General features: G+C 41.4%; 1 protein-coding gene across 1 annotated transcript in view; it reads left to right on the forward strand.

Annotated features, from left to right (window-relative positions):
- Positions 1-13,388, forward strand: part of LOC137426869 (voltage-dependent T-type calcium channel subunit alpha-1G) — a 313,379-nt gene that overhangs the window by 145,065 nt on the left and 154,926 nt on the right. The window contains exons 7-11 of the mRNA XM_078778945.1: positions 6,898-7,153; positions 7,464-7,556; positions 7,800-8,481; positions 9,112-9,249; positions 10,312-10,505. Coding sequence (XP_078635071.1) covers positions 6,898-7,153; positions 7,464-7,556; positions 7,800-8,481; positions 9,112-9,249; positions 10,312-10,505 — 1,363 coding nt within the window. The remainder of the gene's footprint in view (positions 1-6,897; positions 7,154-7,463; positions 7,557-7,799; positions 8,482-9,111; positions 9,250-10,311; positions 10,506-13,388) is intronic.

Here is a 13,388-nt window from a genome sequence, read left to right on the forward strand (position 1 = left end):
TACCCTGCGAAGCGAAAAGCGAGGTTAAGTGATCGGTTGAGTATGTGTGGCGTGCCTGTATGTGCGAGTCTGCATTTTAAAAATTCATTTTCTCAGCAACCGTTGGTTCAATTGACACACAATTTTCACCTCCTGTAGAAAAAAAATAATAATAATAAGATTTCATAAGTCACGTGGTATGGACGCCACCTTGGAAAAACGTTGCACCTCTATATCTCTGAAACCGCTCAATGGAAAAAATTTAAACATGGCTCATTGTTAAGTACTCCCCGTGGGGAATTTAGATATGTTAATGATGATGTCATCGGTACCTTCATTATGACGTCATAATTTGACAAGTGCGAGGTTTGATTCAATCAGTATGAAAAAAATAATTCTCTGCAACTGTTCGTCCATCGGACCCGGAATTTTCACCACAGGAGCGGCTCCTCCAATATATATTTTTTAATGATAATTATGACATCATAGGTCACATTCTGGCTCGCACCAAGTTGATTGTACAGGGTAAGTATTATACGAATACCATCTAGTTTTTTGCAGCACCTAAGTACTTCGAATTTTTGGCAGGTGAATCTGAGCTTGAGCTTTCTGAATCCTACATCTTGAAATGAACTGTGTGGTACGACAGGAATAGAGAGAGACCTCTTGTATGGCAAATAATGATTGATCACACAGTGCGTAACTGACCATTATGTGACACCTGGGCAAATTGTGCGAGTGCCACACCTAGTGCAAATATCTCCATCAGCATACATTATCCTTTTTGTTCCAGTTTTCTCATGAACCGACGACACAATGAGCGATTATCTGGGCTTGCCCAAAAGTCAATATACTGAGATTACCTTGTTTATTTTCAGCAAGATAATTGCACATCAGAGAATGCTGAGATATAACTCTGCAAACCTTTACTTACTGCAAAATTACAATTTGCATTGCACTGTCAAAATGTCACAAGATGTATCCGAAAATGGATGAAGAGTAAACTAAAATAAGTGTTCATGTTGTTTCTTTGCGTCATTCACACTCATTCGACGATGATCTGCCAAAGAATGACAGGTCGTTCTGCATGTTCTTGTGAAGTGATGCAAACTCTTGTTAATTGAGGGCTTCAATTTGACTTCACATCATGCAGTAGCTCAGACATCTTTAATAATCATAGACATCATCTCTCATAATCCCCCACAGTGAAAAAATCACACGTTGTCAAATTAAAGCTGTTTGCCTCGAAGGTGGCTTCATCCGTCCACCAAATGCAGGTGCATCGTAGTTGTATCTTCTTGTTACTGGTGTAAAAACCACTCACAAATCCAGGATCATCTTCAGTTAAAAATAATAATTCAGGTTTGCTGTAACACTGCCTTGTACGGTTTCACTCACAGGTCTTTCAAGAGACATAAGCTTATGCGTTACCTCGCCAGGTGACTTTTGTACGTCATTGGGATTTTTGTGGACATTTGAGGAATGTGTCAGAGACAAGCTGTGTGTCTCCTCATTTCTTGCTGTTCCGGATATACCACTCCTTGGGGAGTCATCCACAGAATCTGTTCGATCAACATTCTTTGCAAGCTTGTTATTTGCTTGTCTGCTTGGTATTCTTGCACCATGGTATTTCTCCTTTAAAGCTTTTGGCACCATTTGGAAGTTTTTTCCCCCCTTGATATACATTATACACTATTGTTTTAAAAGGATAAAAAATGCTCCATTGCCAATTCAGAAGTCTCTCCATTTGTCTGATATAAACAAACAAAAAAGTGGATTGTCTCAATACCTTTTTACCTCCACCACCAAAGGTGGATGGAGGTTGTTTTCACCCATGTCTGTCTGTCTGTCTGTCTTGGGTCTGTGAAAAAGATATCTCAAAAAGTTGTGGACGGATTCGGACAAAATTTGGCGGAGAGGTAGTGTATGTGACACGGACGAAATGATTCGATTTTGAATTGAAGATCCGGATCCGGCTAGTATATTTTTTAAAAGTGATTCTTCATCATTGGGAGATAGGGCCAAAAACGATACATAGCACGATATCTCAAAAATTGTGGACGAATTTGGACGAAACTTGGCGGACTGGTTGGGTGTCTGACAAGGACGAATCGATTCGATTTTGGTAAAGATCTGAATGTGTATTCGGAAATGAGAATTATTCAAAAATTTTAGTGATTCTTCACCATTGAGTGATCGGGCTAAAACCAACATATAGCAGGATATCTCAAAATGTTATGGACGGATTTGGACGACACTTGGTGGACCGGTTGTGAGTGTGATAAGGACGAATCGATTCGATTTTGGTGAAGATCTGAATAAGGATTCGGATAGGAGAATTGTTTAATTCTTCAGTGATTCTTCACCATTGAGAGATAGGGCCAAAAATGATATATAGCAGGATGTCTCAAAAAGTTATGGACGAGTTATGACAAAACTAGGTGCATAGATTGGTTAGGTGACAAGAACAAGCCGATTAGATTTTGGTTCAGGTCCGAATCCAGATCCAGCCTATCAGTGGGATATAAAACGTAAACTGTTCAACTGGCGGATATATGCTCTCTACTGAGTGCCGTTCTAGTTGTTATTGAGACACAAAATTATTTTTTTGCTTGAAAAAGATACAAAATCAATTACATTTAAACAGTAAATTACACTTATCTTGAAAAACCAACCTTTGGGCCACCCTGTATGTAAATGTACATGAAAAATATTTCAATGTGCAAATATTTAAATGCTTGTGGATGACCATTTTTGTGAGTTAGCAAGAGAGAGAAAAATCAGTGGAACATAACGGTGATAAAAATAATAATAATTTCCGACAGCTGTTTGCAGAGGGACTGACATTATAGCGCTCAGAGGTCGAGGACTTGCCATTATGCTATCTAATCTGGTTTCATTCCCCAACCCAACTATATAACCACCTTTAGAGGCCATTTTTCCCCGCAAGCGGGGGTTGGCCTTTTTCCGGAACCGTGGTTGTTGTTGTTTTTCGGTCCCATTTTTGAAGCAATGTTTTATGGCCGGATGCCCTTCCTGACGCCAACCCTTTTTGCCGCCTTTAACGACAAACAGGGAATTACCAGTGAACTGGTACTCAATTAGCCGACCTCGGAAGGATGACAGGCTGAGTCAACCCCCCTGGCGTTAATTCAGCGATCGACCGGGATTCGAACCCAGGATCCTAGGATCCTAAGCTGGCACCCTAGCCGCTAGCCCAACACCAGGGTTCCCCAACCCAACTATGATATACAGTATTCATCTTGTGCTTCACACGCAAGATGGTGCTTCATTGATTACACCCTTATTTGGAAGAGTTGGTTGCCTTGTCATCTAGCATTTGCTTGTCGATGTTAAATATCCCAATAGTATATTTTGAAAAGATTGGCCCATTGTGTATTGGTGCAATGGAATGCTAGTCTTCTTGAAAACCAGTATTGTAATGGTCACCAAACTCGGACCGATGTCCCGATCTGAATCTTGACAAACCAAAATAGATTGCTGGGTGAGCTGGAGGTCAAATCCGCCACCTGCACGGTCCCCAATCTTGCGACGCACCATATACTTCGTCCGCCGGGAAGCCCAAACAGTCTTTGCTTTTGGTTTTTGGCATACAGGAAACTCTAACGAGGATTTGTCGCTATAACTGGTCGTGTATGAAATAAGATGGGCCGAGTAATCGAACCCAAGATGAACCGCCTGTAGGTTTTAGATGGCCTCCTAAAGAGGTTGGCACCAAACCCCCAATGGTCGCACATTTAATGTGAGTCGGGGTTATCCTACTGTAACATTTAAATGTAACATTTTAAATTAAATGTAACATTTTAAACTAAATGTAACATTTTAAATTAAATGCAACATTTTAAATTAAATGCAACATTTTAAATTAAATGTTTAGAGCATTTAAATTGCATCAGATGTGGCAATAAATGTGAATTGTTGCTCCCAGTTTGCCGGCTCGATGACAGAAGATGCTATTTGCAGTTTTTGCCACCTACATTCCGACCCCATTTAGAATCCCGTGCCGGCACAGGAAACTTGCAAGTAATACCAAAGCAACAAACCTCGTACAGCGAACTCACGGAGCAGCTTTTAATAATGGGGTGGAGGGTGGTGGGGGAGGGAGGGGGGGGGGTGAAAAAACAGAGAGAGAGAGAGAGACAGAGAGAAACAGAACACTGGTCACATTAAATCTACTGTCAACTATAACCCCTCATGCCCACAATAATTCGTTCGGCTTAACCGTTACCTTATACTTTAATACGATGAAAGAGTAAGACAGAGGAAAGGACAAGACACAAAGATGGTGGACATTGCTGAGGGCGAGCGAGATGGTCACTTCCCCTCTCTGCGGAAACCAAATGGCCCGTCGTCCCTCATCGCTGAACCCCTACAGGATGTCCCGTGCTCCAGCAGCTCCTCTCTCGTGCAGCGATCTGCTTGTCCGTGTCTGTCCTGGATCTTGTCGGAACTTCCACAACTCTGGGTCTCCACAAGCATTTTGGCAACTGCTGCTCATTCTTGGGCTGGACTTGTGGAATAACATGTTAATGATGATGTCATAGGTGCCTCCATTATGACGTCATAAATCGACAAGTGCAAAACTTCATCCAATCAAGATGGAATTTCTTGAGCGCCATGTCGGCATAAACTGGTGGAGAAAAAAAAAAATGATTGTGTCATCAGTTACGTGGTTCGGCCGCCATCTTGGAAAAACCGAAAAACTTTGCACCTCTATATCTCTGAAAGCGCTGCACAGAAAAAAATGGAGACATGGCTCATTGTAAAGAAGTCTCCATGGGGAATAAAATATGTTAATGATGATGTCATTGGTGCCTTCATTATGACGTCATAATTCGACAAGTACAAAAATTCATCTGATAAAGATGAAATTTCTTGAGCGTGATCTAGGGATACATTGGTGGAGAAAAAAATAATGATGATGTCATCGGTCATGTGGTTTGGCCGTCATATTTGTTTAAACACAAAAGCCTTAAAAACCACTAAAAACTCATCCTGGCGAGGGTCTGCAATCTCTGATTGCTCTTTCTTGTTTGTTATGGAAACGTTTATGATTGGGTGTGGGTACCCAGATGCTCATAATGCAAATATCAACAAACAACAATAGAAGGGGAGAGAGGAGCTGGAAATGCTTGAAATTTTGTGAGTGAGCGATCTTTCAATTATGCTTTTCCCAATGCAGGAAGGATTGTAGTTTTTAATAATATGTCACAGTTCTGGGGCACAGGAGCTTGGACAGTGAATTCTCATACAAAGGCCTTGTGACTGCTGAGCAGCTGTGCCAAGTGACAGTGCCTTGCTTTTGTTGTGTTTACTAATGCATCAAATTATACACTTGGCTGTCATTCTAAAGCTTCTGCAGTACATGCTCTACATGTGCTACGAGTAACCTTTTTGCCATGAAACAAATTCATTTTTATTTTATTTTATTTGTGTATACTTGCATGTACATAATTGGCTTGTGTTTTGAGGTTATTTCTCTGAATGTTTGCCATGGTCGGTCGTAACCAAAATAGCCTCATGATACATTCTGTGTGCAATTTTTATCTTCTTGTAGGGCTTCTCAGGTGTACAAATGCCTTTATAGAACTTCATAATTTATAGAACGTTTAATAATACCATCATGATCTGGAAGCATAAGAAGACGGATCAACATAGAATTAAGAAGCAATGGAAAACTAGAACGACACTCGTAGAGCACCTAATCTCACCTCGCGCATTCATTTTGAACAAAAATACCATTGTTAACTGAACATGCTACTATTATGGCTCATATACCCATATTATCTATGCATCCTATTATGTCATGTAGTTTCTTGGCATACTTTATGAACGTCATAAATTTAATTCTTCCCTCACATCAGGTCCTAGATCAGATATTTGAAGTTTCAGATATTTTGGATAAAGATTTCAATTTAACCAGTAATGGCTGGAATACCACTTTGATGATGATGTCATCCACCTTATCACCCTATATACCCCATATGGGAGTTGATGACGTATGCCAAGTTTCAACTTTTTTTTGTTTTGCTGTTTCGGAGAAAATGATGTCCAAATTTTTCCTTTAATCCAGTATGGCTGCTTATCCAGTACATATACCATGTGATCTATGACATCATAAATTGTATTCTTCACTCATATTGGGTCATAGATCAGATATATGAAGTTTCAGATTTTTCAGATAACGATTTCAATTCAACTAATTATGGCTAGAATATCACTTCTCCAATGACATTATCGTTATCACACTATATACCCCATGGGGAGTTTATGACATATGCCAAGTATTTTTTTTTTTTCGTTGAGCGGTTTCATAGATGTCCAAAAGTTTTCCTTTAATCCAATATAGCTGCCATACCATGTGACCTATGATGTCAGAGTTAGCAAAATAATATTCTCCATTGGGGATCCCTCTTATGCTTAAAGTTTTGCATCGATCGGACAAGCCGTTGCAGAAAGAAAAACAAGTGAAAATATATGGACGTGGACACGCAGACAGACAAGCACGGGCGTTACAATAGTCTTGCAGCCCCTTTGGGGCGAGACCAATAAAAGACAAACAAGGACAGTAACATGACCAACATCGACTAACAAACCTGATCACCCCTGTTGAAAAGTTGAGTTCACAAAGAAAGTTTATATTCCGGTGGAAGAGCATTTTGTGTCAATCAATGTATTGGGAGTTACATGGTAATGGAGGCCCAAGCCCAAATATTTGAAGTTGTATAGCCCTACATTATAACAACATAATACTGTCGTACTTGTCTGGGCTTTTTTTTACATCTATATTCTTTCTTTCTTTTAGCACTAAGCAGTCAATTTCTTCAAACTTTCCACCTCACAGGTTTGCCCCTGTGCTACTTGTATATCCAATGTTCCTTTCTTGCACACCTACAGGATACACAACACCAGCCTCTCACGCTACTACCACACGGAGGAGGATGATGATTCCCCGTTTATCTGCTCTCTTTCTGGAGACACTGGAATGCGTCACTGTTCTGAGCTCGCGGCCATCAACACATCCACTCTCCCGGTCGACTTGAACATGATGTGGAGTGGTTTTTACAACGAATGTCGTACCAGCGAGAGCAACCCGTTTAAAGGCACCATCAACTTTGATAACATTGCCTATGCATGGGTTGCAATCTTCCAGGTAGCCTTAAGTACCACCGGTCTTCATTGCTTTTTTGAGACATGAGATGGTGGTGTACCACTTGCTTGACACCCTGGAGGGGAGGGTGGTTGAAGGGGAAAGCTATTAGATTGCCTTGAACTGCATTATCGAGATGTGTTCGGCAATAATCCATGATGTCTTCTGCATTAAACAGTTAATTCAAGTTATATATGAATTTCCTCATATCCTTAGGATTGCAATTATCTTTTACTTTTACTGTCACAACATCGCCGGGTTATCAAGTATGTGTTGTTAATGCCTTTCTTATTCTGCAACTCTGTCTCCGCAGGTTATCACACTTGAAGGCTGGGTGGATATAATGTACTTTGTCATGGATGCCCACTCTTTCTATGATTTCATCTACTTCATATTTCTTATAATTGTAAGTGGAAATTAAAGTTTGTATATTGTTTAATGAATAACCTTTTCCACACTTCATAATTTCTAAAACGAAATTCCATAATTTATCCAATAGTGTGAGAAATTGCTTTCAAGGTGTGCTACTGAAATCGTCATGTAAATTGGTTCTTGATTTGATGAGTATGATTCCCTGGTGGATAAGAACGATGTATCGGACATGTACTTCAGGCAGTAGGTTTTTATTCCTATTCTTTCGGCACCACAGATTGGCTCGTTTTTTATGATCAATCTCTGCCTGGTGGTCATTGCAAGTCAGTTTGCGGAAACAAAACAGCGAGAGAACCAGCTTATGGAGGAGCAACGAGCTCGCTTTCGTTCAACTGAAAGTACTCTGGCAAGCTTCTCAGAACCGGGTACCTGTTATGATGAGATCTTCAAGTACATTGACCGCCTAAGGAAGAGGTGCTGCCACCTGATTGTCCGGGTCTATCGTAGTTACAAGGACGGAGGCGATGGTTCTGAGAATATGGGAGCGCACGTAAACAGCTCAGGCAGAATTCCGCACGTTCATCACCCAATTCACCACCACCACCATCACCACCACCACTACCATCTGGGTACTAGTACTCTTCAAATGATTGGAGAGGATTCTCAGGGAGCTCCGTACACCCGTGGGCAAGCTCCAGCAAGGCAGCTTGGTCTCCCTGCATCGGCACCGGGTCTGTGTGACTCGATGCGTAGTGTTTATCACAGTGGCTGCCACGTTAATGCCACTCCTCATCTGTGTCTCACAACATCGGTTCCTTCAGGCAACTACACACCAGCGATACATTCAGCTGACCCACTACCTGCTCTTGGACCTGATTGTGCAAAGGACTATCCTTCCCTGAAGGAACGTGGGAAACTGGACCCAGCTGTGGCGGCAGCTCGCTTCACTCGGTCACAGAGTAAGTTGCATTCGTATTGTAATTTTTTGCATTGTAATGGAGCTGTTTCTAGCGCTAACCTCCGAGCTTTCTGGTGGACGATTTAATTCTCAGCAGAATCGAATCCAAATAAAAACTAGATGGTATTCATAGAATACTTACCCTGCGCAGTCAACTTGTTGCGAGCCAACTCTTCTGTTTTTGAACATTTTTTTTTCTTTGATCCAATATGGCTGCCAGACCACGTGAGCGATGACATCATAAATTTATATTCTCTAATATTATTGTTGCATAGATCACGCTCAATACATTTCAAACTGATCAGACTAAGCGTTGTCCCTGTTGAATTATGACGTCATAATTATGGTACCAATGACGTCATCGTTAACAACACCTACTCCCCATATGGAGTTCTTTACAATGAGCCATGTTTCAATTTTTTCCATGCAGCGGTTTTGGAGATATAGAGGTGCAATATTTTTCGGTTTTTCCAAGATGGCGCCTGTACCACATGACCTATGACGTCATAATTACGAATAAAAAAATTCTACAGGCGGAGGCGCTTCTATGGTAAAATTTCGTGGCAATCGGACCAACGGTTGCTTTACACAGGATATGACTGTGTACGTTTCGTGTCAATTTTCACCATAGGTACACAGGATATGACTGGTCCAGCAATGACATTTACTATGTCAGAGACTCGGAGTGAGGTGGCCTCCTGCAGGGTGGAAGGCTGCCCACTTTGTGCTGAAGAAGTGAACAACATGGATATGTCGATGGATGAGCACGGTACGACAATGTTTCATTCTTTATCTATATTCTGAACTGCAGGGTTACCCAGAGTTGCTCAGAGGGGAGGGAGGGACTGAGAAGTGGGGGGTAGGGGCAGGAGAGCTGGCGGAGCAGAGGGGGGTCAGGGGAAAAAAATGAGAAGGGGGCAGGAGAACCGCTGGGGTTGGGGGGCAAAAGAACCAGTGAGGCGTGGGGCAGGAGATTTGGTGGAGCAGCGGACAGGAGAGATTGTCCATGGAACCATCTTATATAATGTCCTATCCCAGTGGGTTGCCAGTCCTTTTAGCACAATGATAGTTCCACCTATATAAGGGACTGGCATGACCTCCACAACTGGCAGGAATTTGGAATTTGGCCAGGCTGCTGCCACAATGGCATACTCTTGTGAAAGACACTGTGGCACCCTTAACATCAACTAGCAGCAGTCAATGCTGGCAACCAGGTCCCCAGCCTAAATTCCCATCTGCCCGACTGTGCACTCATTGTTTCAAACTTGCAATGCCCTGTCTGTGACACACCAGAATGACGTTTTGTAGTCAGGCTGGAATTGCAGACTATACCACTCAAAGGTAAGTTATGCTACATCTGAGCTATCTGGTGAGCCCATATCTCAGTAGTAGGAGTAGAATACTTACCCCTGAGTTGTTTGATTGGCATTCGTTTTCTAACATTGCATGATGGCTACAGAATGTTGTCCTGGTGGTTATTCACAGCCTGGAGTACACTTTTCTTTTCAGCACTTGATTTTGGCCATTAAAGACCTCACAGTGCCTTTATAAATAGGTAGACAATTGAGGGGCATATCCTGGGTCAAAAGACAAAAAGGCCACAGACAGCACCAAATCCCAGACTATGAACATCAAATTTGCAAACATTGCTCCTGTTCATTATCATAAGAATGCTTACTCCCTTGGGAAGAGGAAGAACATATCACCACACATGCAAACTGCTCCTCCAGTAAGTTCTTTTGTGCGCCACATTATTACATCTAGCATGTTGAAATGCAATTCCTGTGACTTGAATGGTATCTTCAAATCACTAATGGCCGGTTTTCCACAGCTGCTGAGGACACGCTACGTGACCATCGCAGGAGTAAGAAGAAAGCACATGAGAGACGTTATAGATGCTATGGTTGCCTGAGTGATGTATCCGACTATATGGAAAACATAGTTGAAAGCAAGTACTTCAACCAGGGCATCATGCTGGCCATTTTGGTGAACACTCTCAGTATGGGCATTGAGTACCATGAGCAGGTGAGTTCATGTTCTTAATTGCTGTCAGACCTGATCGGGCTGCAGATTGAGCATGAAAATGAGGGTGAAGTGGCAACTAGCTTCCTACCAGCTAATTTTGACATTTTTTATAAGGTATGGGCCCTGACTACTTCACACACCAAAAATACCCAGAATCCCCTTGGGGGAACATGTTCAAGTGACGTCATCAAGATGGCCTCCATTTTTATTAAGTTTTTGTATTTTATTTTTACATTGAGGGTCCCTGTGTCCTGATCTGTAATAAAATGATACTAGCATCTGATTTAAATATTCTATTTAATAATATTAATATTTAATAATATTAAAAAATAATATTATTAATTATATTTAATAATATTTAAAATAATATTTAAATAATAAATTAATTTAAATGCATGCATGCAATGCATTTAAATGCATTTAAATTAATTTAATAATTCAATTTAAATATTTAAATAATATTTAAATAATATTTAAATTAAACGCAGCTGATGCATTAAGATCAATTTCTTGGGTATTGGGGTATTCAGTTGTTGGTTGTAATTTTTCTATGTCTCTGCGAATAATACTAACTGCACGGTGCAGTATTTGGGAATCATTTTTGTAATCAGAACCATTGTTGTAAGCACATTCTCACGAACTTCTGCTGGCTTCATATTCGCTGCTGTAAGTTTTATTCCTTTCTTTTTATTCTCTGGTTCTCCACAAATGAAACAGTGTTCATCCCAGGAAAAGGCTGATGTTTTTTCTCTTGACAGTAAAACTACTATATAAACGGTTAGGTACCACGGCAGCACCTGTACACAATGCCAAACTTTACAATTTTGGCAGCCATTTTGATGACGTCATTTAAGCATGTTCCCCCAGAGGTATTCTGGGTATTTTTGGTTTGTGAACTTGTCAAGGCCCCTACTTTATAAAAAATACCAAAAGTAGTTGGTCGGAAGTTAGTTGCCAGCTCCGCCATTTTTAAGGCACTTTTTGACAATAATCTGCAGCCCTATGAGCCTTGCCTTAGTGGAAAGTTGTGCTAGTTGGTGCAACTCCTTTCCTTTTTGAATACGAATCTTCTCAACTTCAACCAGCTTTTTTGCAAATATCACAACCAAGACTAATGGTTGGACCTCATATTGCTTTAATGACATCTGCTGGTCATGGATGAGATAACATTACGAATGTATGTCACTGTAATGACCGTAATAACGAAAAACCCTTACCTTAGGATGCACAATGACAAAGGCAAGGTGTTGTGCTGTCTTCACTGTTGGACATTAATTTTCCATTTCTGTCCTGATTTTTCTTTCGTCTCGACTATCTTAGAAGGTTGTGCACGAATTGATCCACAATCCGTGCACTCGCACAACAGGATCTTCTAAGTGTGCCTGTTATGCCAGTCTGTTATACGAACAGCAGAGCTCTTATCATTTAGCAAAAATGCTTCTGCTGTCCCAAACACTATTGTGCCCATTTGTTAGTAAGTACTCTCCTTCAGTTGGCATTGCTGAAATTATTTATTTTTCGTACTCCTTCGTGATTGCCTTCTGGTTCATGTGAAACTAGTTATTTACCTGCCCTGCAGGTGGGTGCATAATGTGAATGCGAAGTGGAGTTCAACGTCTTTGCTGAAAGCAAAGATTGTATCATATGTCGGTGGTAATTTTAACGTCACATTGTACTATAATTACGTACTTGATAGATTTGCTTCTGCCTAATTTCCTCTTGCCGAGGAGAGGTTTGATCACATTTTCATCAAGTAAGCAAGCAAGCTTGGTCTAAAGTGTCTAATATCTAAAGGATGTAAATGTCTAAGGGGTCTAAAGATGTCTAAAGGGAGCTAAAGTGTCTAAATGGAGCTAAAGTGTCTAAAAGGGTCTAAGTGGTCTAAAGCTTTAAATGGTCAAGGGTCCAAGCAGTCTAACGGGGTCTAAAGCTGTCTAACATGTGTAAAGGGTGTTAAGGTCGAAGGGGTGTCAGGGTCTGTGGGGCCTAAAAGTTATAGGGGTCTTGGGTATAAAGGGTGATGGAGTGTAAAGGTGTCCACAAATTTTTTTCCCCCTTTTTAAGGCCATTTTCCCTGCTAGAGCGGGGGTTAGCCTTAAGGGCCCCAGGACAATCATCATGGTTCCCTTTTTGAGGCAATGTTTTTTTTTTTTATGGCCGGATGCCTTTCCTGACGCCAACCCTTTTAGTCGCCTCTTACATTACAAGCAGTGATACGGTGTACCTATTCTAAACCGGTGTACCTATTCTAAACCGGGGCACACACCGGCACATTCATCCCAGCAAGCTGATGCTCAATTTGCCTACCTCAGAGGGATGACAGGCTGAGTCAACCCCCCTGGCATTAATTCAACGATCGACCGGGATTCTAACTCAAGATCCTAGGATCCCAAGCCAGCACCCTAACCGCTAAGCCAACACCAGGCTTGGTGTAAAGGTGTCTAAAGTGTTGAAAGAGTCTTAAAAATAAAAGGGGTCTAAGTGGCCAATGGATCTTAGGGGTCTAAGGGTTCTCTAGGGTCTGAAGGGGTTTTATGCATCTTAGGGTTTTAAAGGGTCTAATGGGGTCTGTAGGTTATTGGGGGTCTTATGGGTTTATAGGCTTTTAGGTGTCTAAGGATTCTAGTGGGTTCTACAGGGTCCATAGGGGTCTTAGGGTTCCAAATGGTCCTATGGTTCGAAGGGGTCTTATGGGTCTTAACGGTCTAAGGGTTCTAAAGGATGTAACGGCGTGTATAGGGTTCTAACGGTGTCTATAGCATCTGCAAGGTCTAAGGGTTATAAAGGGTCTTAGTGGTCTAAGGGTTCTAACAGTGTCTATAGGGTCTACACTGTCTTAGGGGCCGTAAGTGGCTAAGTGTTCTGAATGGTCTACCAGGATCT

This window comes from Myxine glutinosa, chromosome 5 (assembly GCF_964187855.1).
Source record: "Myxine glutinosa chromosome 5, kmMyxGlut1.1, whole genome shotgun sequence".
In the NCBI taxonomy this organism is placed as follows: Eukaryota; Metazoa; Chordata; class Myxini; order Myxiniformes; family Myxinidae; genus Myxine; species Myxine glutinosa.